The following is a 23,526-nucleotide window of genomic DNA, read 5'->3' as shown; positions in this document are numbered from 1 at the left end:
TTCTCTTACGATCTACGCCCACCCTGGAAAATATTAAATCCAAGTTGGATCACGTGAGATCAGGAATTCTAGGATCCTCCTCATCCTATTCTAGCTCAACCTGCTTCTCCAGCCTCCATCCCATAATCTAAGCAATCCAGAACCAACACTGCTTGCCAATGACTCTTCCATCTCTTCTGACCATGAGGAATCCCAGTGCTGGTAGCCATATTTTGGCCAGTTGCCTGTGGCCATGACAATGGAGATGGGCTCATCCGAGGTGTGGATCTGGTTGTATAAAAAAGACCTGGCAGCAAAACAAGAGGTGTTGGGCTCTGGGTATGCATTGTGAGGTGGTGAGGAACACTGTAAGAAGCTAAGGCAATGGAAATAAGCGGGCTTTAGAACACAGATTATCTACAGATACAGAGACGTCAGGCACACGTCGGTAATAAATATGAGCGTTTATTTGGCACCAGATGGCAATACAAAATCCTGGCAGTGGGACGAGGAGAGGTTCTGTCACCCAAGTACTTCCATACGATACTGAGCCAAGGGCAGGACTTGGCAACAAGTCTCCGAACCCCTGCAGGACAAGTATTCACTGAGCACCTGAACTATGAGAGGCTGAGCACTGTGCCCGGAACCACGGGAGGCGTGGAAAAAGTTGTCCCACGTGTGATTTCTGTCTTCAGGAGCTAATAATACGAGTGGATAAAACAAAACATGTGGGAAAATAAAGTACAAATACTAAACTGGGTATTTTGCCAAAAGGGAAATTTTGTCCAGAAGTAGGAGTCTAGGGCTTCCCTGGTGGCACAGTGGTTGAGAGTCCGCCTGCCGATGCAGGGGACGCGGGTTCGTGCCCCGCTCCGGGAAGATCCCACATGCCGCGGAGCGGCTGGGCCCGTGAGCCATGGCCGCTGAGCCTGCGCGTCCGGAGCCTGTGCTCCGCAACGGGAGAGGCCACAACAGTGAGAGGCCCGCGTACTGCAAAAAAAAAAAAAAAAAAGTAGGAGTCTAGGTTGCTTCCTTCCTTCCGCAAACATTTATTGAAGACCCAAGATGTGCCAGGCACTGGGTACATATTAGTGAACAAAAGAGACAAGGTTTCTGCTCTCATGGAGCTTAAAGTAGAGACAGGAATGGACAAGTGAAGCACGCTAACTGATGATTATGCATTGAGATAAGTGCAATAAAGGGGATTAAACAGGACACAGTAATAAAGAAACATGATTCTTAGAGACAGAATGGCCTGGGAAGGCCTCCACAAAAAGGTGGCATTTAAGCTCAGACTTGAAGGATAAAGAAAGAAGCCACCAGAGCCAAGAGTGGTGAGGAGTGGAGCTTAGTGGACCCTAGAAGAGTGTCTGATGGCCCAGGGCAGGAAAGACCTCAGAATGTTTGAGAAACTGAGGACAGCAGTGGGCTGTTGCTTACAGGGAAATCAGCACTTAATGAGGCCCTGCAGGCCAAGGTAAAGAGTCTGGATTTTATTTGAGGTGTGATAGGAAACCAGAGGGTTCCAAGCAGGGGAGTAACAGCATCAGATTTATATTTAAAAACCCAAACCAAAATCTGTCATACAGAGACTGGATTGAAAGGGGCAAGAACAGCAGCAAAAAAGAAGGCTTTTACGAATAGGGAAGTTTCGGGCTTCCCTGGTAGCGCAGTGGTTGAAGGTCCGCCTGCCGATGCAGGGGATACGGGTTCGTGTCCCGGTCTGGGGAGATCCCACATGCCGCGGAGCGGCTGGGCCCGTGAGCCATGGCCGCTGAGCCTGCGCGTCCGGAGCCTGTGCTCCGCAACGGGAGAGGCCACAACACCAGTAAGAGGCCCGCATACCGCCAAAAAAAAAAAAAAAAAAAAGAAAAAAAGAATAGGGAAGTTTCATAAAAGCACAGATAAAGATGGCTTCTAGGGTGAACAAATAACATACATAGCAGTGGTCTCCCTGAAATGGAAAGTCATAACGGCAAGGGGAAATAGGCCACATAAAATCAAAAGGGGATTTGATACTGAGGCAGAAAGAGGGAACAAGGTACTACATCACATCCTTGAGCAGCCAAATGATCCAGTTAAGCAGTATTTTAGACAGCGTTGGTGGAGCAGTAAACAGGATGAGACGAAGGTAAAGAAGGGAGAAACAGGAAGCAGGGAGATAACTAGGAAGCTTTTATAGAGGGGACACTTCACAGGAAGAAAAAGGAGGATAAGGTGACAGATTACAAAGTACGAGCAAGCCTACCACTCTTATCTGCCTCTGCTGACACGCCCTGCAAGGCTCATTTCGGGTACAAAGCTCAGAGAAGGAACAACCGATTAAAAGATCTTTGAAACTTCCATGGGCAAAGATCAACAAGTAACAGATACAAGGCATCCAAACCCTAACCTCCGCTGAACGCTGGATTCCCTGAGCCCCAAAGAGCCAAGAGTGGAGTTGAGAAGACAGTCCTTCCAGGGGATGACATTCCGGAACTGACGGGAATGTATGCACAGGTAAGGGCCCACCCACAGCAGCAGAGAGTGACTCCTGTCCTGCTTGGCCTTCTGAAATCAACTGAAAAAGGTCTCTGTCAAACCAGGACACCTTTCAAACTCTCACTCTGAGACAAATGGGGCTGGGATGTGACATACCTCTGAGACACCCCAACTACAGGAATAAAAGCAATCACCAAACGCGTCCTACAAGAGCCCTGGGGGCAGAAACCGAACACAAGCATCGAGGAAACCCACACGCCCTCTCCCCATCGAGACACGGTGTTCTTAACCTCATTTGCCAGGTCCCTCGACTGAGGCCAAACGCTCCAGGCAACAGGTCCAGCCGGAGCTGGTTCCACAGGGAGAGCGCCTCCCATGGGAGTAGCCAGCCTGTAGTCTAAGGTCAAAGGTGGAGACGAGGTCAAAGGTGGAGACGATGGGCATGTGAAACGCGCCTGGGATACTCCCAGTCCCTGAGGGGGAGGGACAGAAACCGTGCGTCCTGGAGACAGGAGGCTCTATCACGCCTCCTGTGGTCCAGCGGCCTCCTCGTGGCACGGGTGGCGGGAGGCGGCATCACGTGGGAGGGTGTCCCGGGAAGAGATAGAGGTGGCGGCACAGAGTGCTACAGTACTCGGACATCTCCTTGCATCGGTGGAACTCCGTGCCCGGGGCGTAGCCTTCCCGCTCCTTGATGAGCGCGTTCACCTGCAAAGGCAGAAACGCAGGGCCCATGGTTTGAGAATCGGGTGTTTCCATGATCCCAGCAGAAGAGGAAGGGTAGGGAGACCGTGAAAAACAGGGCAAGGGCGGAGGAAGGTAGAACAGCGCGGGGACGTAGAAGGTTCCTGGCGCCACAGAGCCGACTTACCTCCACGAGCATGTCGGCCACATGCTTGTCACAGGCCCTCTCAGAGAACACCTGAGTGAGGGCCTCCACGTACCAGGAGCCCCGCTTGGTGTTGCGCATGGCAGCGGTCCCTGCAACCAGGACAGCAGTGAGCACACAGCGAAGGTCCCGGGCACCCTCACACAGCTGGACGGACCTCGCCGACACCCGCTCCCCCCGCAGTCAGAGAGAGACGCCACCTTCTGGATCTCTCCTTCGGAACTCACGATACCTCTGAGGCAGGCGTAGCCACAAATCATGTCCGAGCAAGTGGGCAGTCGCATCTTCAGCCCCTCTTTACTGGCATCGCTCTCCTCGCACTCGGGGGATCGCTCATGGTTCTTCCCGTCTTGCTGGTCGACCCCACGATCTGTTTCATCTGTACAAAGGCAGACAGAGTGGACAAAGATGTTATTTCCTCTCTTGGGCCTGTCACAGGCAAGCCCGAGTGCCCTGAAACCTTGACTGGGAAGAACCATTTCCAGCTGTTGCCTCCAACCTGTGGCCGATGAATTAAAAAACAAACAAACAAACGAACAAACACCATTACTCCCATTCCTCTGCCAGAGTACACCGATCACACAGAGGGTGCCCGTGACAGGCCAGACACCGTGCCCAAGCACATGCACATATACACAGCCTGAGCTTTGTCCACTCTGTGTAAGACAGGGAAAATGCTGCATCAAATACTCCTTGTAAACAGAATGAAAAGCCACCTGTGTCCATGATTCACTTGTTCAATTGTCAATATTCCTGGAAGTCAAAGTGCTCCTTATTGCAATACACAATAAAATATTGATATATTTAGTTTTACTATATAAAAAAGAAAAACAAGAAACCAAAAATATGATTACTACACTTATGCTATATGAAAACTACAACCTCAAATCTATCTATCAATAAACAAATTATAAAGCTAAGCATGATCAGCTGTTTTCAGGGTGTTTTGGGTATTTTTAAATCACTTATTGTTTATTAATTTCATAAGCCAAATTGTAGCTGGCGTGCAAAATTTAAGAGAAATTTAAAGAAACTTAAAATTGGGATAATTTGACTATTTTCTCCTACAACATGTAAAAAGAACACTGTTACTCAATATTAGCAGTAGATTCTCAACATAACCTGAGCACATGTCCAACCTCCTGACCTAGGCCTTATCTACCCCAAGACATGTTCTCCTTCTGATGCTGTTGTCGTGGGGGCGGTAGGAGAGACACAGGACACACGGCTGTCACGCCGAAGGTGAAGGAGTAAGTATGCTTTCTTACACCTCCCTCTCCACAGGACCCCCAAGACAGCCTGAAACAGGAGTGAGGCTTGAAGGTCTGTGCAGAAAATGACCAAGATTCACTGATCCAATAAAAATTTATTGAGCAACTGCCATATGCCAGGCACTGTTTTTGTTTGAAGCCCTAAGGATATAGTGAAGAGAAAGTCCCTGCCCTTCTGGAGCTTACACTCCAGTTTAGGAGCCAGTCATCCGGGGTGGGGCAGTCCTTCTAACAGGCATCAATTATGTTAACTAGATACAGCGGAAGACAGTTGAACTCAGGCTTTCAAAGGAAGAGCTGGCTACTGGTCATGCCTTGAAGGATTTAATTTTAGAGAGAAGATTCACGTTAGCCCAGAAAAGAGCAATTCTTCCCTATCCAGGTCTAGTATTTGTATATAATCTCTGAACATAGGAGGAGAAAATGATCACGAACATGTTTATTTCCTTTTATTTTGTTAGTGACACCTCCTAAAGCAAACAGACCAAGCTGAATGTGTCCCTCAAGAGAAAGGAGGCTCCTCCCTTGTCTTTGTCTCTCAGATCTATTAATCAATAAATGTTTTTTTTCACAGTATCCCCATATATATGTTTTATATTATTGCTACGCTTTTTAGGCAGATTAATTTCCATCCATTCATTCAATATTTATGAAGTGCTACTACATATCAGGTAGTGCTCTGAGCCTGGGGATACAGCAGGTGCGTAAAAAAGTAAGCTGCTGCCTGCACATACTCTTTTCTTAGCACTTTTCCCTGCCATGGTAATTGTCCTGAAAAAAAAATTTATCACACTATTTCTTACTTAAGCTCCCAATAGCTCTGTACTATTATGTGTCAAAGTCCAAAGTCCAAAATCTCAGCTGTAGCTAAAGGTATATTGTCACGTGGTCAGCCACATCTCATTACATATGACTGACGCAGATGCTCAGTTTTTTTTTTTTTTTTGCGGTACGCGGGCCTCTCACTGCCGTGGCCTCTCCCGTTGCGGAGCACAGGCTCCGGACGCGCAGGCTCAGCGGCCATGGCTCACGGGCCTGGCCGCTCCACGGCATGTGGGATCTTCCCAGACCGGGGCACGAACCCGTGTCCCCTGCATCGGCAGGCGGACTCTCAACCACTGCGCCACCAGGGAAGCCCAGATGCTCAGTTTTTAAATTAGATTTGGGCATACTTCTGGCTCAGCACACCTTTTTTTTTGGGGGGGAAGGGGATATCTTTTAAATCTTGGTATGCTTGTCATATTGCATTCCCCCCTTTTCCCTGAAAGGATCTATCTGTTACTCCACACCCATGTAAAAAATGTATTATTTGAATGCTTGGACAAAGTGACCTTTAAATCAAACTACAAGCCCCTTAAGGGCACGGATCATGTCCTAAGAGTCAGAGCTGGCACTTTCCGTGGATTTCCTATGAGCCAGGTACTGTGCTAAGTAAGTCCTTCATACGAACCATTTCACTTAATCATCACAACAGCCTGACCTTATGAAGTAGGTCTGATGATTAACTACATTTTATACTGAGGAAACTAAGGTGCAGGGACATTGAGCAACTTCTCTAACTTGACATAACTAGTCAGTGGTAGAGGCAGAATTTGACTCCACATTTAGAGCTTTTAATTATTACTGTTTTCCTCCAAGATGAGAAGCAGGCCTCCATGTCTTCAGAGCCTAGTCGGGGAGTCCTGGCTCTTCAAGGGGTAAAAGAGACTGCGTGCAAGAAAGAAGAGGGACGGCAGCAGCTCAAAGAAGAGCGCGAGCCAGAGGCTGACACGGGGCTTCTGCGCTGCTTTCCTGCATGACACGTGAGTGACACAGAGAAGGGAGGAGACAAGAACGGAGTGCAGGTGAGACGAGAAGTAAAAGGAGAAAGTGGAAAGGGGGAGGACAGGTGGAGGAAAAAAAAGAGGAAGAGGATCAAGTGAGAGGGCTAGGAAGCAGAGACAGCCGGGAAGTCCTTAACTGGAATGAGTAACCAAAAAAAGCGCATCAGGGTTAATAAGCACAGAAAGAAGGCAGCGTCCTCGGGAAAGAAGGCGAAGACACTGGTAAAGAGCGTCTGGAGGACAGGATGTGGCAGTGCACAGAGAGCTGACCAACCTGAGAGCCGAGGGCTGCCCAAGTCCCAGCACACCCCATGCATTGGGAGACACTTACAGAGCAAGAGAGGCGGTGGCAGCAGTGGACAGAAGGAGGTGCCCAAGGAATCCGATAGCACCTGGGAGGAGCAAACAGGACAGTGAGGGCTGGTGGGAGGCTGCCCAGGGGCCACACCCAGGTGCCGGTCGGCCGGGGCACTCACCTCCACGGCAGGCCTGGATGAAGAACATTTTCGGCTTGTTCTGCAGGCTCGGGCAGTTGGCATTGTCAAAGAGCCGAAAAACCTCCTGTAGCTGCCAAACAAGGGAGGAGGGAGGTCGGTGGTCAGCGGGACCGCCTGGGCCCTACACACAACAGCAGCCGCCGCTGGAGAGAGGGGCAGGCAGGCGGGAGGGGAAGCGGCCCAGCTTGCGGAGCTGCGGCCACGGGACGGCACGCACCTGAAGCAGCGCACCATCCACGCCATAGACGCCGCCCTCCATGCCGTGGGAGAGGAGCGCCACTATGCAGGAGTCCGTGACACGGTGGGCGGGCAGCTGGGCAAAATTCCGGAGCTTCGCTTGCATCTCCTAGAAGAAAGACACCTTTTAGCGTTGTCCGCTAGTCAGCCCCAATGTAAGCTTCTCCTCAGTGTATGAAACCCTAAGCTATTAGAAGGTACAGTGTGTTCCCTACATTCCTGTGGTCAACGGTAAGTGAAGTCAGAGATGCACCAGAAAACTGCATGACTTCAGACAAAATTCTGAATATAATTTTACAACTCACAGACTCACCGAGGTATGTTAAGAACTCCTGGATTAAAGCAAGTTATTAATGAAGCTAATCATGCACGAGCTAGCTAACTTTATCCATTCTCCAATCATCAACCTGATCCTTCTTCAGAGCATATGCCCTTGTATATAAATGGCACAAGGGGGACGGCCGGGTAAACTGTAACAGCTACAAGAACTGCTGTGTGACAGCGGGCTCGCAGGATCGTGAGAGTAGAGGACAGCAGTACTCCTTTGCTGTTTTCTGCCTGAGAATTTAAGTTCCCGGAGACAGTGATGATGTCTGTATAAAACGCTTTCTCCACGGACGAACACACTCTATGGAGGATTCTGTACAGGGTCATGACTACATATATGGGCCAAGGGATCAGACAGACCTAAGTTGGATCCCTAGGTTCATAAATTAGAACAAGTTATTTAGCCCCTCAAGGCTCTAATACCCATTTTGTAAGACAATTAAGCGTAAATTTCCTCCAAGTTTGTAAAGATTAAATGAGATATGGCATAGAAAGGACTTATCGCTATGTCTGGCACATACTGCAAAGATCTGCCATTACAATGTGCCTGTCTCATGAAGGGTAACAATATTACTTTTTCAAAGAAACCGTGCAGTCTAACTTAAGAATCTTTTTGATCTTGCACTAGATTGCCATATATGAATAACACTCTAACTGAAGCATTATACCTAACAGTATAATAACATGATACAAACTTTTAAACCTATGTCTCCCTCTACAACTCAAGATGTCTGGATTGTCTCTGAGATGAGCAGAGAGAAAAAAAGCTCATTTTACTATGAACTTGATCAAAATGTAATGAAGAATATGCTATCTAGGCAGAACAGTTATGGTACACATATATCTAACAGTCCATACACAGCCCCCAATAAAACACACACTTGTATAATACATTGTTGTGGTTCTCCAAGTGTGGCCCCTAAAAGGGCAGCATCAGCATCACCTGGGAACCTGTAAGAACTGCGAAGTCTTGGCCCCCAAGACTTTGTGAACTGTGTGTTCACAAGCCCTCCAGGTAATTCTGATGTGCTAATGTTTGAGAGCTGCTTATCTGTTTGGAATAGTTCTGTTTGCACATAATTGAGTCTTAATAAGAGACTTGAAAGTCTGCAATTGCACTGGAAATGGAGAAACTGGCTGTGCTGAAAAAGCATGTGTATTTTCTGAGCAAACAGAACCCAACCATAATATTGGAGATCTTAAGGTAGTAAAAGATATCCAAAATTCATTCATTTTAAGAATATATCATCTCAAGAGCCTACATAAGTATGACTGCTCCTCTGGAGTTGACTGTAACAGAATTTAACTGTAATAGGTGAAGTTCATTTTGCTCCAAGAAGGGAATAAATATACAGGTTAGGCACTCAGGAGCATTTTGCACTTAACTGAGATTACTAGGTCAGTAAATAGAAGACAACAAAGCCCAAAGTTAACACACGGGCTTTGTAACTGAATTTAGTAAGATTAAACCATTCAATAAATGGGGGTTAGTCATTTGGGGAAATATTTCCGAAAGTAGCATAGCTTAAAATAGGATCTCTAGATCTATTTCTGATAAAATTACAGAACTTCTATAAATAGCAGGGCTCTTAACACTTCCATGTGTTTTTGGCTGGGGGACACAGAAGAAAACTCCCTGAAATGTGAACTCCCTGAAATGATACCCACAATATTACTGGCAGCTGTATTTTCCAGAGATGAGCCATAGCTTGCCCCTATACCCTCAAATCCGTCTGTGACCAAATGCAAGTTACAAACCAATACCACCACATGGTGAAAGGAAACCTGCCACTTTAAAGTGTATCTCATTTCCTAATATACAATAAACTGTACGTCTAGAACTAGTAAAACTCATGAGGTAGATGCAAGAAGAAAAGACTGTGATGATGAACAGAAGCACTGAACACCTACATGAGTGGTGAGGATAACAGCGTGCTCTCCAGCACTGTCAGGTGAAATGATTCTCTGAGACGACACTATCTCCAATTTTTAAATGGAATTATCTCTAAAGCAAAAAGGAATAATACGGGGAGAAAAAGAGGATCTAAATTTTCTTGGTTCTGTCTCTTTGCTCACCAAATTATATAAAGACTTGAGGGACTTCCCCTGAGGTCCAGTGGTTAAGACTCAACGCTTCCACTGCAGGGACCACAGGTTCAATCCCTGGTCGGGGAACTAAGATCCTGCATGCCTTGTGGCATGGCCAAAAAGTTAAAAAAAAAAAAAAAAAAAAGAATTGAGCCTCTTGAGATGTTCTATCAGAAAGATAGTATCCTGTACAGATGCCTAGCGCACCAAATTATCACACCCACTGTTGCTACCTGGTTTTAACTGCATCGGAAAGTTCGGTTGGCCACTGTCAGAAATTGATTCTGCAATGTCCTCCTCCTGTTTCTGAGTCTCCAGAGCTGAGGACTAGGATACATGGAGGGTGATATCCCGAAGGTTCAGTCCTAGCCCTTTTGCTTTTTCTCAAAGCTCATAATCTCTCATTACTTAAAAGTCTTTTTCCTACACAAGTAGTTCCCAAATTCACATCTTTGGTCCTGACTTCCTCTGAGGCCCTCAATTCCTTACGTTCTCCATCTTCTTCCATAGGTAGTTATTTAATCACAAAGCACTGGCAGTACAATCCTGCCATTATACTATTTTTCACGTATATTCTTTTCCTTTTGGTCCACTATCCCATCCAGGCCCCCACCATCTCATACTGGCATTATGATATTAACTCCAAACTGTATTCCCTGCCACTGGTCTCTACCTCATTCATTACTGTCGTATCAATCTTCCTGAATCATCACTGTGAATGCGTCACCTTTCTATTCAAAAACTACTAACCATGTTCTAATGTCAACACAAGGAAGTCCAATTCCTTTGGGAAGACCATTCAAGGCCCTGTGCACTCTGGTCCCTTTTTCTCCAATCTCATTTTTGGAACTCCTGTGCCCTAGACATTTGGTTCACCCACAAGGTCCCTAACACACACATATTTCTAATCTGTATGCTGTTCTCCCCGTGTAGGACCCCTTCACTCCTCCTCTGCCTCAGTAGCTTCCATCCTTCACGGGCAGCTTAAGTCTCACATCCTCCACTTATCCTTCTGACCATATCTACCCAGGTGATGGTTTCTTCCTCTTAACTACTGTAGAAGACACTGTCTCTAGTCTTCTGCTGTCCTTAGGAAATAGGGGATGTGTCTTTTTTTTTTTTTAAACTGATGTCAAGATTCCCTCATCTAACTGAGGTCCCTTGAACTCAAGGTCCACATTTAAAAAAATCTCTGGCAGCTAACATAGTTGCCCCCTGTTATAAGGTGCTCAAAATTGAACTCCACTGCAATTCAAGTTATAGGACAACGTAACCAGAGAATCAGAATCCAACCGGTCCTGGAATCTGCATCAGGGAATGGCATTTGTGAAGTGGACCCATAGGCCCATCAAAGCTATTGTCTCTGAGATAAGAATCAGTAGTACACAGCTGACCTGGTGCTTAGTGATATATCTTTAACTATCAAGCACATAAAATCCCTTATCAACTGCATACAATTTGGAAAACCATGAGAGAATAAATTCCTAGTAAAAAAAAAATGACTAGACCAAAAGCTGTAAAGAAATGTAAATAGCATTCATTTTGTTAAGTGACCTTCTAATAGGATTCCCTCTGTAAGAATTACAGCTGTTGTCCCACCTTTATTCCCTTCATGCCCAGCAGATCTCTCAGGAAAGCATACAACCTACGTGAATGCTTGATGTAGAAAGGAGCTGTTCCAGCCATGGCTTTGAAGCAAGGGTGGGTTTACTTCTTTGCCTGCGCTATTATTGGGAAGCTGGTAATAGCATGTAAAGAACAACATTCAGGTCCCTACCAATGAATCTGGCCTTACCCAAAATTTTGCAAATACACAATTATTCTCACAGAAGCAAGACAGCTGAGAAACAGAAATGAAGACCACAGACAATGCTGACCACCCTACCTCAATAGACCAAAGAGAATCTTCTAGGAACCTTAATTTTACCACGGATATTCCCAAAAGCAACTTTAGGAAAGCACTATTATTCTGAATCAAAATAAAGAATCAGTATTAATTTACCAATGGACTATTTTCAATTTCAAAACAGAACTACCTAAAGGTAACAAAGTCAGTGGTACATCCCGGTAACTGAGGCTAAAGGGGACTAACTCCTAACAAGAATGCTTATGACCTGCAGGAACCTAGCTCAGAAGTAATCTACGCTCAGATCTGTCTTGTGGCCACACAACTGATAAGAATAGGTTATGTTAGGGACCTCCCTGGTGGCGTAGTGGTTAAGAATCCACCTGCCAATGCAAGGGACATTGGTTCGAGCCCTGGTCTGGGAAGATCCCACATGCCGCGGAGCAACTAAGCCCGTGAGCCACAACTACCGAATCCCGCGCACCTAGAGCCCGTGCTCTGCAGCAAGAGAAGCCACTGCAATGAGAAGTCCGCACACCGCAACGAAGAGTAGCTCCCGCTCGCTGCAACCAGAGAAAGCCCGCGCAGCAACAAAGACCGAACACAGCCCAAAGAAAAAAAAATAGGTTAATTCATGAAATGACCACAAAACAGTATTTACAAGGACAATTCTAGCAAACCTTCACTTGTAAGAATTTTATCTGCCAACGTAATCTTGAGAACTGGACTCCTAAGCAGCAACGTCAACCAAGAAGTCACTGTCCTGTGTAACCCTGACTTATAAATATCTTTTCTTAGTTGGTTGGGTGCATATCAGTATCTCACCTCCTGAGGGACTGGGAATCAAGTTGCTGAGCATGTAAAGATGAGAACCCGACCCTGGACTATTCTTACTCAGGGAGCGCACAGCCACCCTGAGAAGTCAACACCCAGGCAGCTGGCTGGCCTGAATCCTTTCTCTCTTTTCTTTTGTTTTCTTTTTATTATTTATTTTTTGGCTGTGTTGGGTCTTCGCTGCTGCGCGCAGGGTTTCTCTAGTTGTGGCGAGCGGGGGCTACTCTTCATTGTGGTATCTGGGCTTCTCATTGCAGTGGCTTCTCTTGTTGCGGAGCATGGGCTCTAGGCACACAGGCTTCAGTAGTTGCGGCAGGCGGGCTCAGTAGTTGTGGCTCATGGGCTCTAGAGCATAGGCTCAGTAGCTGTGGTACACAGGCTCAGTTGCTCCACTGTATATGGGATGTCCCCTGCATGGGCAGGCGGATTCTCAACCACTGCGCCACCAGGGAAGCCCCTTTTTTTTTTTTTTTTAAACTAGATTGCAAGATGGGAGGCAGAACACAGCAAGTAAAAGGTAGGGAGAGAACATAACTCCAGTAAGGCACAACCCAGCAGGCAGAGGAGCATGGACGTTTCTGGCCCCCAAGTGTTGTCCCATTCTCTAATGCACACGTCAGCATGTCCTGCCTAGGGTACCTGTGCAGTCTGGTCAAGAAGAACATGAACTTTGTAGCCCAAGAGCTTGAAGAGGGTGACTAGAGTGCTGTGGTCCACATCCCCTCCAGAGCGGAATTCCAGGTCTTTGTCTCCAGTGAAGTGCACGTTGCTCAGCACCAGTGCCAGGCCACGAGGCCGAGACTGCAACCTATAGGCCTGGGGAGGGGAGGCCGATTAGACCATGAGCTTCTTGAGGACAGAAACTATGCCTCCCCCACTAGATGAGGCATTTCAAGAAAACAAAGACATCACATTCTTCTTCTTCATCCCACCAGGTCAAGTACAGAAATACCCACAGAACACATTCAATCAGCAATTATTTTCTGACTAATAAAGGCAGGAAAGAAATGTATATACACAAACTAAGTTCAGATGCCCAGGAAGGGTATCTCATTTCCCAATGCTTTTCCTCTTGCCATTTTGCAAGACTCACCAGCTGGTAGTGCGTTTGATAAAACTCAGGAGTGCAAGACTTCACCTGAAGGCCGGGAGGACCATCTCCATGGTCTAGGAAGTGTTCCACTGTATCTGCATCATAAAGAGCAGAAAAACTAGCACACAATCTACACAGCAATTCTAGTTCTTCATTATAACTTCAGGCAGCCTTTTAATACAATTACTGGTCTTGCTCACTTCCCTTGTCTGTAAGCTCTATGGGGGCAGAGACCCTGTTTGCTTTTGCTCACCACTGGATACTCTGCACTTAGCTTGCATATAGTAGTAGGTGCTCAACTCAGTGAATGACTGAATGGGGTATATGATAAAACCCTTGTTCTAATCACTAGGCTACTCAATCAGCAGAGTAGAGGCCCATGATGTAGTCTTTCCTCATCGTAAAATAACTAAGCTTTATAGAGGAGATAGGCCAATTATGTGCAGGAACTTCCTACCTGCACAAGTTGCTCCAAGGGCCAATCACCATTAAAAAACCATCGATGATGGACGAAAAACAGGCCCAACCCATAGCCCATCTAAACTGTCCTGCTGGTCCCTAACAAATTCACTGAGGAAACTGTTCCAATATGAACGAAAATGGGTTTCACACTAGGGCAAAGTCAGATGTCAGTCAAGGAAACGGAAGTCAACCTGCGGGACCCATTTTATGCCATCGATTCTCACCTGGAGACAGGCGGCGCTGCTTGCGGGGGGGACAGGACTCACACACCGGGAAAGGGAGACTCGAGTTGTAGTCGCAGCTCAACTGTAAGAAAGCAGGACCCACCGTACCAGGCCTTAGGGAGCTGGTCCGGTCCAAATAATACAGAAATCTAGTCCTGTTCCCCACTTCACCACAGTCTCAAAAATGCCTTTCCCACCAAACCAACCCTTCTCAACACACCACATGTCTAGGGCTCCATACCGGTGGGAGGATGTGCTGAAGACCAGCCAGGGTTGTGAGCAACAGGTCCTCCAGGTGACCCTGTTTGGTCTCCCTCAGGGCCACACAGAAGGCATCAAAGGCCTGGGGGCCCCTCTTGGGCAGCAAGTTGAGGAGTTCCACATTCTGGCTGAAACTGCACACCTTGGCCTACAATACAAGAATAAAACAGGACATCACATTTACTTATCCAGCTGTAATTCTGTTTCTCCAGATGAGCTTCCTAGTAACAGTATCATCCATCTCAAGAACTCCTTTTACAGAAAAATATGTACGTGGGAAGTCCTTCCCCCATTATTCTTGAATTATATGTCTTTTCTGTTACATGCTCTAGGGTAGAAGAGCATTTTCATTTCCTCAGTAAAGCACGACATCTTTTTCACACTTTACTATACTCTGTTCCTCTTCCTACCACTAATATATTTACTTGGCTTTTCTCTTTTGCCTTCAGATACCTGAATGTGCTCCCTCATTTCCAAGGTGATAATGTCCTTCTCCAGGAGATGTTCTAACAGTTCGCCCAGCAACAGCTGTTTGGCCAGCACCACTCGGTTCTTTTTGAGAGCTTCCTGATGGTCAGGATGCATGCCATAGATTCCCAATATCCTACAGATAAAAGACAGAAAAGCTGTCAAGTACAAGATCTGGCACAGAGAAGTGGAGCGGAAGAGGTGTGGGTAGGAGAAATATAAAGAACAGGACTTACGATAACTAAAACGAGACATATTTTATTGAACGTGCTTAAAATCATAGAAGTATTAAGCAGTAACACACTGATCATAAGGAAATGATATACAATCCTTTATGGAGGATGTTCAACTGAGACCATCTTCTGAGATGAATGGTCTGACGAGGGGAAATATCTATCGTGACAAAAATAATACACACACAAGTACACATACTCACAAGAAGGAATATTCCTCCGTCTGACCCACCAATTTTCATTAAGGAGTATTCCAGAAAACATTTCACATTATTTATCTAAGCTGCTGACAGTGATATGAGTCTAAAATAATCCTTTTTTAATATATAAATTTAGTTATTTATTTATTTTTGGCTGTGTTGGGTCTTCGTTGCTGTGTGCGGGCTTTCTCTAGTTGCGGCGAGCGGGGGCTACTCTTTGCTGCAGTGCGCGGGCTTCTCATTGCGGTGGCTTCTCTCGTTGTGGAGCACGGGCTCTAGGTGTGTGGGCTTCAGTAGTTGCGGAATGTGGGCTCAGTAGTTGTGGCTCGCGGGCTCTAGAGCGCAGGCTCAGTAGTTGTGGTACATGGGCTTAGCTGTTCCGCGGCATGTGGGATCTTCCCGGACCAGGGCTCGAACCCATGTCCCCTGCATTGGCAGGCGGATTCTCAACCACTGCGCCACCAAGGAAGGCCTAAAATAATCCTTTGTGATAAAATAATTTAATACAATGGCAAAAACTCAAGCCAATGGACAGCTTCAACATAAATCAGACACACACACACATTTTCTTGAGCCTACTCTTACCAATTACAACTATGGTTTTTATTTTTATTATTATTATTTTTTTTGTGGTACGCGGGCCTCTCACTATTGTGGCCTCTCCCGTTGCGGAGCACAGGCTCCAGACGCGCAGGCGCTCAGCGGCCGTGGCTCACGGGCCCGGCCGCTCCGCAGCATGTGGGATCTTCCCGGACCGGGGCACGAACCCGTGTCCCCTACATCGGCAGGCGGACTCTCAACCACTGCGCCACCAGGGAAGCCCACAACTATGGTTTTTAAAAAGGTAAGTTCCTGTGACAAAATAACACTAGAAATGACCAGGATCCTATAAGAACAGAATTAAGTAAAAAATCTGACGGAAAGTCACAGTAGATAAATGCCAATGATGAAAACAATCAACATAACCTGAAATCACTCAAAGAGTTAAAGCATGTAAAGGCGAAATTATTTTGGTAATTTAGTTTACGAGCGATGTCTTCATTTCAAGGATTCCTTAGTTTTGCTATGCGTTTGGAAAGATGAACTCAAAGAATCCCATTTCCGGGTGAGAGGGAGACACAAGAGGGAGGAGATACGGGGATATATGTATACGTATAGCTGATTCACTTTGTTATAAAGCAGAAACTAACACACTATTGTAAAGCAATTATACTCCAACAAAGATGTTATAAAGAAAATAAAAGAATCCCATTTCCAGTGTATAACATCTATGTGCCTAATTTATATAAATCCAGGGTGTGCCAGCCTGCTTAGTCACAGTTTCCAAGTACATGACAACAGTAAGGACCTGATGGCAGTGAGAAAGGAATATGGTACCAGCTTCAGATTATAACTTAAAAAACCTATTTAAAAATGGATCCCGGGGGTTCCCCTGGTGGCGCAGTGGTTAAGAATCCGCCTGCCAATGCAGGGGGCACAGGTTCGAGCCCCGGTCTGGGAAGATACCACATGCCGCGGAGCAACTAAGCCCCTGCGCCACAACTACTGAGCCTGTGCTCTAGAGCCTGCGAGCCACAACTACTGAGCCCATGTGCCACAACTACTGAAGCCCGCGCACCTAGAGCCCGTGCTCCGCAGAGAAACCACGGCGAGAAGCCCGTGCACCGCAACGATGAGTAGATCCCGCTCGCCACAACTAGAGAAAGCCTGCTCAGCAACAAAGACCCAATGCAGCCAAAAATAAATAAATAAATAAATAAATAAATAAACTAAAAAACCCAAAAAGAATCACCTTGGAACACAGCAAAGCAGTTAACAATGACAACATGTATGAACGCTGGTAAAAATAAGTGTTAATAGTTCAATCGCAAAATAACATAGTAGCTGGATTCTGGGTATTTCCTCAGGATACACACCAATGGTGGGGTAGGTTTACTCGACTTTTTCCCCTTAATTTACCAGTAGTATTTTCTCCTTAAAACTTTCTCCTCCCTTGGTTTCCATGACACCATTCTCTCCAGTTTCCCTCTCTGCTTACTAGGTCCCCGTTTCCTTCACAGGACCTTTGGTCTGCCCTTAAATGTTGACATTGCATTAGGAAGCCCCCTCAAAAAGCCTCTCCCTACTCAGTATCATCCACACAATTCACTAAGTCACTCCCCGTTCTTAACTCTAAGTTGTAGACTTGAATTTTCAATCAATAACTTATTAGGTTTAATCTGAAACAGTATCCATTCTACACACACATAATCCTTGCAGGATTCCATACTACAGGCAGAGTCTCAAAGGTGGACTTTCCAAAAGTAACCACAATCACCTAGAACTTTAGGACACATCGGGAAAGGGGGGAGGGGGTGGAGGAAAGGACACAAAGGCGATTCTTAAGTCTTGATTCTGTGTCCTTCTGCAGGTTCTGGTTCCAAAGTCCTCAATTCATCACCTGGGTCTGGACCGGAAGGCATTAAGATATGTTATCCTGGGTGATGTCTGCCATGATATGATTTAACTGGGGCAGAGGCTGAGACACACTCGGAGCCTCGGGAACCTCCTTGTCTCAGAATACTCAAACCCCAAAATCTGTGTTGACTGCTGTGAAAATCTGGTCATCACACCCAACGCAATACGGATCATGATATATTCAATCCGAAACAAATGCACATCAGGCAGAATTCCGAGATCTGCAGGTCTCATCAATTTTTATGAGTACAGAGTTTAGTTCCTCAAAAGGGAACCCAGGGACAGAAAGAATAAAGAATCTTTTAAGAGAAACCGAGATTTGACAGGACTGGAAAGAGCTCCCCTGGTTCAGAGCCTCCGGTGTTGGAAGAATCGAGGCTGGGGAGTCTTTGCTCGAGAGGGACAAGGCCCAGAATAGATTCGCCCGCCCGCGCTCCCCTCGGGGGCTCAGCCGGCCTCCCACCCTTGGCTGGAAGCGTGGACACCGAGGCTTCCAGGGGCTCCGAGGGGAGGGGGCGCCAGGGCCATACTCCTGAAACCCGCGTCTCCCTCCCTGGGCCCCACTACGGACCCCTGGGACCCTCCCCACTCACCTGCGCCCCCTATCAGCGGTCATCAGCCCATTTTGCTGGAGGGCGGCCCGGGGGCCTGCGCTCGGCGCCGCCATTTCCCGCTTTTCCCGGGCTGTGCGCGCACCGCCCACAACCCAAACAAACCGCGAACCCTCGCGTCCTCCGCATCCCTCCCCCGTCCGCCGGCGCGCAAAGCGCCTGCGCGCTGCTATCCCAGCTCCGCCCCCACGCGACGCCGGCCGCGCCGTCGCCGGAGCGCGCGCAGGCGCAGAACCCACGCGGCGGACTCGCTGTCCAATGGGGTGAGCGAGCGCGCTCGGCGGAAGGGGAAGCGAGGAGCCGCCCCGCCCTACTTGGCCATCCGATTGGCCGTCGGTTCCCGCGGAAATCACAGCTCCCTCCCCGGGACCGCCCCCCTCTCCTCACCCGCCTGTTGCAAGAACCGTATGGAGATGGGTGTGGCCGGACTTTTCACTTTATTAAAGTTAACCGTTGGGACCAGGGTAAGGAGGACAAGGACAGCACTAGAAGGCGCTAGACAGATACCCGCGCAAAGAATGAGCGTGGGTCAGCGATGGTTGGCTCAAACCTGCATCACAGGCACAGCACATGATTACAGAGAAGCTGGTGTTCTCTTTGTATCGGAGGAAGCAGGGCAGGGGGTCCTCGGGTAAAACCCAGCGTGGTCAGGCGCAGGGGTGAGGCTGAAGCTATTGCAGACAGTACAGGTGTTTCCAGTGCTTCATAATAGATGATGCGAGAGGGATCCTTAGATGCTCCACCACCCCTCGCCAAGGACCTCGGGTTTTCTCTTTTCTGACCATCATATCCACCCATCCTCAGAATCAGATGTCCCTCCCCCTGGGGCAGTTTACTCCACTGCTTCTAGATAGGATGGGACCCTGCACTGGGGACTGCTGTCTAGCCCCCCCGGGCCAGGAACTTCCTATCTGGAGCAGGGACCATCACAGTTTTGATCAGCTCTGGGCACACTCCTGGTCCCACTCAGCACTCCTTGTCTGCAGACACAGCTGGTCCCCCATTCTGTCTACACGAAGTCTTCTACCCCTCACCAGCCATTGACCAAGGCAGAAATTGAGAGATGTGTGCATGAACTGGCTTCTGTTGCCTTGTATTGAAAACACAAGGGCTATGGGATCAGAAGAGCAGAATTCAAGACATTTGTGTGTTATTTACTAGCGATGTGCCCCTGTGCAAATTATCAATTTTTTCTGACCCTTAGGATCCTCATTTTTCAAATGAGGACAATAATACCTCATTTTTGTGATCTAATAGAGGCAAAGCACCTGGAACAGAAGCAACAGAGCTGTCACTCAGATATTGTTTCTTTTCTTCCTTCACTAGATTCTCTGGAATCTCATCTCAACCTCAGTCTAACTGGAAATACCAGGTATGGGGTAGGTCACTGAATATTGCCTGAAGACTCAAATTGTGCCACCTACATCCCTGGGATGTGCCACCTGTAAAACTGGGAAGGGCTCACCATAGCCTCACTCCCCTCTGGGTTAAAGTCATCATTTGTGACATCCAGGTGGAGACAGTTCCTGACCCATAACAGGCACTGGGAAGCATTGTTCGAATGAATGAGTGGGTCTGGTGCAGAAAGATGATATATCCTGGGAAAGACCTTTAGGGGGGTGTCCAGTTGTTTCCATAGAAAACATCATCATCAAGGGGACCAAAGCTGACATCGTAGGCAGGGGGTGGAGTGAGAGGTTCCAATTTGGGGGGCTCCCGCAAGCTCTGCAGATCAGGGACAGTGGACGCCACTCGTGGTCCCCGAAGCCGCAGGCTGACTGGAGGTCTTCCAGGGCTTCCTGAGATCACAGACCCCTCTGAGCCCACTCGCCTGTCCAGTCTGGCTTTCCTGTTCTCCCCTGGATGGCTAGGCTGTCCCACCTCAAGTTCTGGGGGGATTACAACACTGGTGTAGGAGGGTGGTTGATCCACCCCTGGGGGGTGGCACTGTGATTCCAACACTGTGGCCTCTTCGTAGGTTGGCACCTCAAAGGCTTCATTGTCCCTGAGCGGGGGGAGAAATAAGGTCAATAGTGGCTTCCTGAAAGAAGCCTTTTTTCCCTTTTCTATCTTCTACCAGCAAAAGACCCCTCCACTAGCCCCTGACCCTGATACCTATGACAGGGGGAAAGCAGAGGCTGTCCGCCTAGAGTCTAGAGGGACACAGGGAGAATGGTTCCACATGTAATCCTCCAATCCTGCCCACCCCTTAACTCACCGTGCATTGCTTGAGGCCCCTGGGCTCTCGGTCTGCATTGATTGAGACCCCCATTCCAAAACACAGGCCAGGAGGCAGGCCAACAAAAAGAAGCCACCCAAAGTAAGAAAGAAATAAGCAACAGGGGCGATGTCCGGCCGTATCCCCAGCAAAGCCAGCCCCAGGAGGAAGGAGGTGCAACACAGGAAGAGAAGCGGCTTCTGCAGAGTCCCCCACAATTGCCTTGGCACCATGGCCCCTCGCCAGGCTCCTGCAAAAAGACACACAGCTGTTGTGTCTAAACTAGCAATTGGCATCACCGCTGGGTTAGATTTCAAAGTAAGCATATTAGACACCTTTGTTTGGGTTCGTTTCTTCAATCTCAAATCAAATAAATGGCCCAGAGAAGTGATCTGCAGGGTCCCCTTCAGCTCTGGAATTCTCTCTAGGATCACACTGTTGTCCCAGGGTATCAGTATGTGTGGAATAGCCAGGAAACCAGCCCGGGAGTCCTGACTCCCAGCCCTCATGTGAGTTTACTATGTCAGAGCCCTGCGTTCCTTACTTTTTCCTTCTTCCCTATGGTCTCCCTTCCATCTCTGTATTTCTACCCATTCCAGGATCCAGTCCTGGGCAGGCCCTGCCTGGGGCCTCAGGACTCACGGCATCTCTGGAATCCAGGTGATAGGCAGGCCCCGCCCTTTATTATTGCTTGCATCTAACGTCCACCCCCCCACCTGCCCAATCTGAGTCCCTCAGTCTGACCCTTTAGGGCACCACTTACCTTGTTTGACCCCGTCTTCCCATTTCCTCCCGTCAGCCCCATGCTCCAGTTGGAGGGAGGAAGTGCACATAGACACAACAAAGCCACAGGACACAACTACCTGAGAATCTTACAGACAGAGGTCTAGGGCAATGGACAGAGGCCCAGATGATTCTTGACCTCTCCGTGTCCCATGTCTGGCACGGTCCCCCGCCCTCTACCGGCCCTCACTTGGTAAACTCAGATTTCAAGTTTCCTGCCTGGAGTTATTAGCACAGGGGTTGGGAGGCTGGTGGGGAGAAGCCTTTCCATTCCCCTGCAACACAGCAGCAGCACCTAGGCAGCCACTACCCCCAGCCAGCCTGTCAGGAGTTCCCTGAGCTCTGCAGAGGAAGGAGTCACCGATTCTACAAAGGGGCCAGACCGCTTCCTTACATGCCAGCCCCAAAGCCACGACCCTCCTGCCCCTCTTACCAGCGCTAGGAGTTCCTCCCTCACCTGTCTCACCAGACTGCAAGGTAGGTAGGTTGTGGGCGGGGGTGGGAGGAGGAGACGGGGTGGCGCCCACTGGTTCCACCCACTTTTCTGCCCCAATCCTGCGCGAGATTCCTCCTCCCCTTTTCTGCTGAAGGCTGAACTCCTACTGCCCCACCTTGATTTTTCTGCCTCTTATTTACTCCACCCATCCCCTACAGCGCCCTAAAGAGAGAAATCCCCAGACTCACCCCCAGTGATCTTTGTACTTCGGACCAGAGTGAAATTCGCATTTCTTCTCCCTTCTGCTCAATGCGCTTGGTATTCCGGGCAGTTTGCATTATATTTAGGTCATACGTTTTGTGCCTGGGAGCGGAGGCCACGGTTTATTTGATCTCTGCGGAACACGCAGTGCTTTGCACACTGTAAGCACCACCGTGGGCATGGAATGATGTGTCCTACTTCTGCTGCCAAAGTACCATTTCTGTAAGTTCCTTGTTTTCTGCAGACCCGTAAGACGTGTTGTGTATGCTTCTTGGCCCAGTTAACGCTTGATTCTTCACAGGCCCCCTCCGAGGTGACGCCTGCTGCGGAGACTGTCTCCACTGCGTCCGCACGGCGTCCCTTCCTCCCCTGCCCACACCTTTTCCCGCTATACAGTGACGTTCTGTTTACATACCTTCCTTCTAAAACCGAGCAGGACCCTGAGGAGCCCTCCTGGGTACAAAAGCCTTTCTGGGTCCCCTGTTTCTTGTTGGTAGGAAAAAGGCTTTAGCCTCCGAGACTTTCCCTGAGTTTCAAAGGGCAGATTCCAACAGTTTCTAATTACGGAAGGAAGGCAATGTAGAAACCGTGGAGGAGCAGTCAAGAAACAATAGCTCTGCGATGAAGCCAAGTCCTGGTTCCTCCTCAAAGGATATAGTGACAATATACCCTTGAGTTCTTCTACAGGAGCTAAGGCCTCCTCCCAGGTGGAGGATGGTAACTTCAGGCTGTGCACAAAATTCCTGGAGCACCGCCCTGTTACCTTACCACCAACCAATCAGAGGAAAGTCGCACACCTCACAGCCCTCACCTCGTATTTTGCCTTTGAAAACTCTTCCCCCAAACCATCAGGGAGTTCAGGTCCTTTGAGCAAGTGCTTCCCTTTCTTCTTGCACAGCCCTTGCAATAACTTTTCTCTGCCCCAGACACTGCCGTTTGGGCTTCTTGGGCCTCACTGTGGAGCAGACAAGCGAACTTGTGTTGGGCAGCACTTCTGTTGTGAGCTTCTCAGGGTGAGTGATTAGTGTCAACCATCCTCAATCTTTGAAGCTAACGCAGCTCCTGACACATGGTAGGTGCTCACTGAACACAGTCGAGGCTCTCCTTAGAAGGCTCCCGCTCCACCTGGCCTCACCACACACTGGAGATCTGGAACCCAGTTCAGTTATGGATCTGGCAGTAAGTCTGGGTGAGGCAGGTGCTGGAGGCGTACTTTGTTCCTGAGACAGGGCTGGACTCCGTGCCTTCAGAACGTTACTAGTGGACAAACCAAAGAGATAGCAGTGCTGGGGCACAGCCGGGGCTACTGCAGCGGAGGATGTGTGGCGTTGCGGGGTGGGGGTGGGGCGGAAGAGAGAGGAGGAGAACAAAAATGAGGACACGGGTGAGAGCGAGTGTGCCTGGGGTTGTGTGTGTATGTAGTGGTGGGGTGTCAGTGTCGATTCTCTGTCCCAGACTGGCAACGGAGAGGGAGGTGATCATGCAACAGGAAGGCTAGGATAGTCGATAAGTGAGCTGTGTCTCTCTAGGAAGTGGGAATGCAGGGT

At 48.3% G+C, this 23,526-nt stretch overlaps 2 protein-coding genes across 8 annotated transcripts; both read right to left on the bottom strand.

Moving 5' to 3' along the window:
- Window positions 1-424: 424 nt before the first annotated feature.
- On the bottom strand, window positions 425-18,412 carry CASP2 (caspase 2). Of its 3 annotated transcripts, none has more exons than XM_081244946.1 (11): window positions 18,264-18,412; window positions 14,766-14,916; window positions 14,293-14,460; window positions 14,052-14,133; window positions 13,366-13,460; window positions 12,912-13,088; window positions 7,158-7,286; window positions 6,920-7,010; window positions 3,582-3,728; window positions 3,332-3,441; window positions 425-3,168 (listed from the first exon to the last, which is right to left on the bottom strand). In XM_081244946.1, the coding sequence occupies exons 1-11, from the start codon at window positions 18,335-18,337 to the stop codon at window positions 3,037-3,039; spliced, it is 1,356 nt and encodes a 451-aa protein (XP_081101072.1). In that variant the 5' UTR covers window positions 18,338-18,412; the 3' UTR covers window positions 425-3,036. The 3 variants fall into 3 exon arrangements, with proteins under 3 accessions (XP_081101072.1, XP_081101070.1, XP_081101071.1); XM_081244944.1 differs by having other exon boundaries at window positions 6,920-7,004; window positions 18,264-18,411; XM_081244945.1 differs by lacking the exon at window positions 12,912-13,088 and having other exon boundaries at window positions 18,264-18,411.
- A 280-nt stretch (window positions 18,413-18,692) lies between these two features.
- Window positions 18,693-22,043, bottom strand: TMEM139 (transmembrane protein 139). 5 transcript variants are annotated; one of them, XM_081243625.1, is made up of 3 exons: window positions 21,967-22,043; window positions 20,500-20,749; window positions 18,693-20,286 (listed from the first exon to the last, which is right to left on the bottom strand). In XM_081243625.1, exons 2-3 carry the CDS (start codon window positions 20,730-20,732, stop codon window positions 19,893-19,895), a joined length of 627 nt encoding a protein of 208 aa, XP_081099751.1. In that variant the 5' UTR covers window positions 20,733-20,749; window positions 21,967-22,043; the 3' UTR covers window positions 18,693-19,892. The 5 variants fall into 5 exon arrangements, with proteins under 5 accessions (XP_081099751.1, XP_081099752.1, XP_081099750.1 ...); XM_081243626.1 differs by lacking the exon at window positions 21,967-22,043 and adding an exon at window positions 21,716-21,880; XM_081243624.1 differs by lacking the exon at window positions 21,967-22,043 and adding an exon at window positions 21,740-21,819.
- Window positions 22,044-23,526: the final 1,483 nt, after the last annotated feature.

This window comes from Mesoplodon bidens (assembly GCF_964165515.1).
Source record: "Mesoplodon bidens genome assembly, chromosome: 9".
NCBI classification, from domain to species: domain Eukaryota; kingdom Metazoa; phylum Chordata; class Mammalia; order Artiodactyla; family Ziphiidae; genus Mesoplodon; species Mesoplodon bidens.
This window is presented reverse-complemented; position numbering and strand designations above follow the sequence as displayed.

Coding starts and splice junctions, on each gene's coding strand:
- CASP2 (XM_081244946.1), bottom strand. CDS start 18,337: ATGGCGGCGCCGAGCGCAGGCCCCCGGGCCGCCCTCCAGCAAAATGGG. Junction 14,134..14,292: donor TTCAGCACATCCTCCCACCG/GTATGGAGCCCT, acceptor GCTTTCTTACAG/TTGAGCTGCGACTACAACTC. Junction 3,729..6,919: donor CATCCAGGCCTGCCGTGGAG/GTGAGTGCCCCG, acceptor GCCTTTGTACAG/ATGAAACAGATCGTGGGGTC.
- TMEM139 (XM_081243622.1), bottom strand. CDS start 21,008: ATGAGGGCTGGGAGTCAGGACTCCCGGGCTGGTTTCCTGGCTATTCCA. Junction 20,287..20,499: donor GGGGCCTCAAGCAATGCACG/GTGAGTTAAGGG, acceptor CCCCCCGCTCAG/GGACAATGAAGCCTTTGAGG.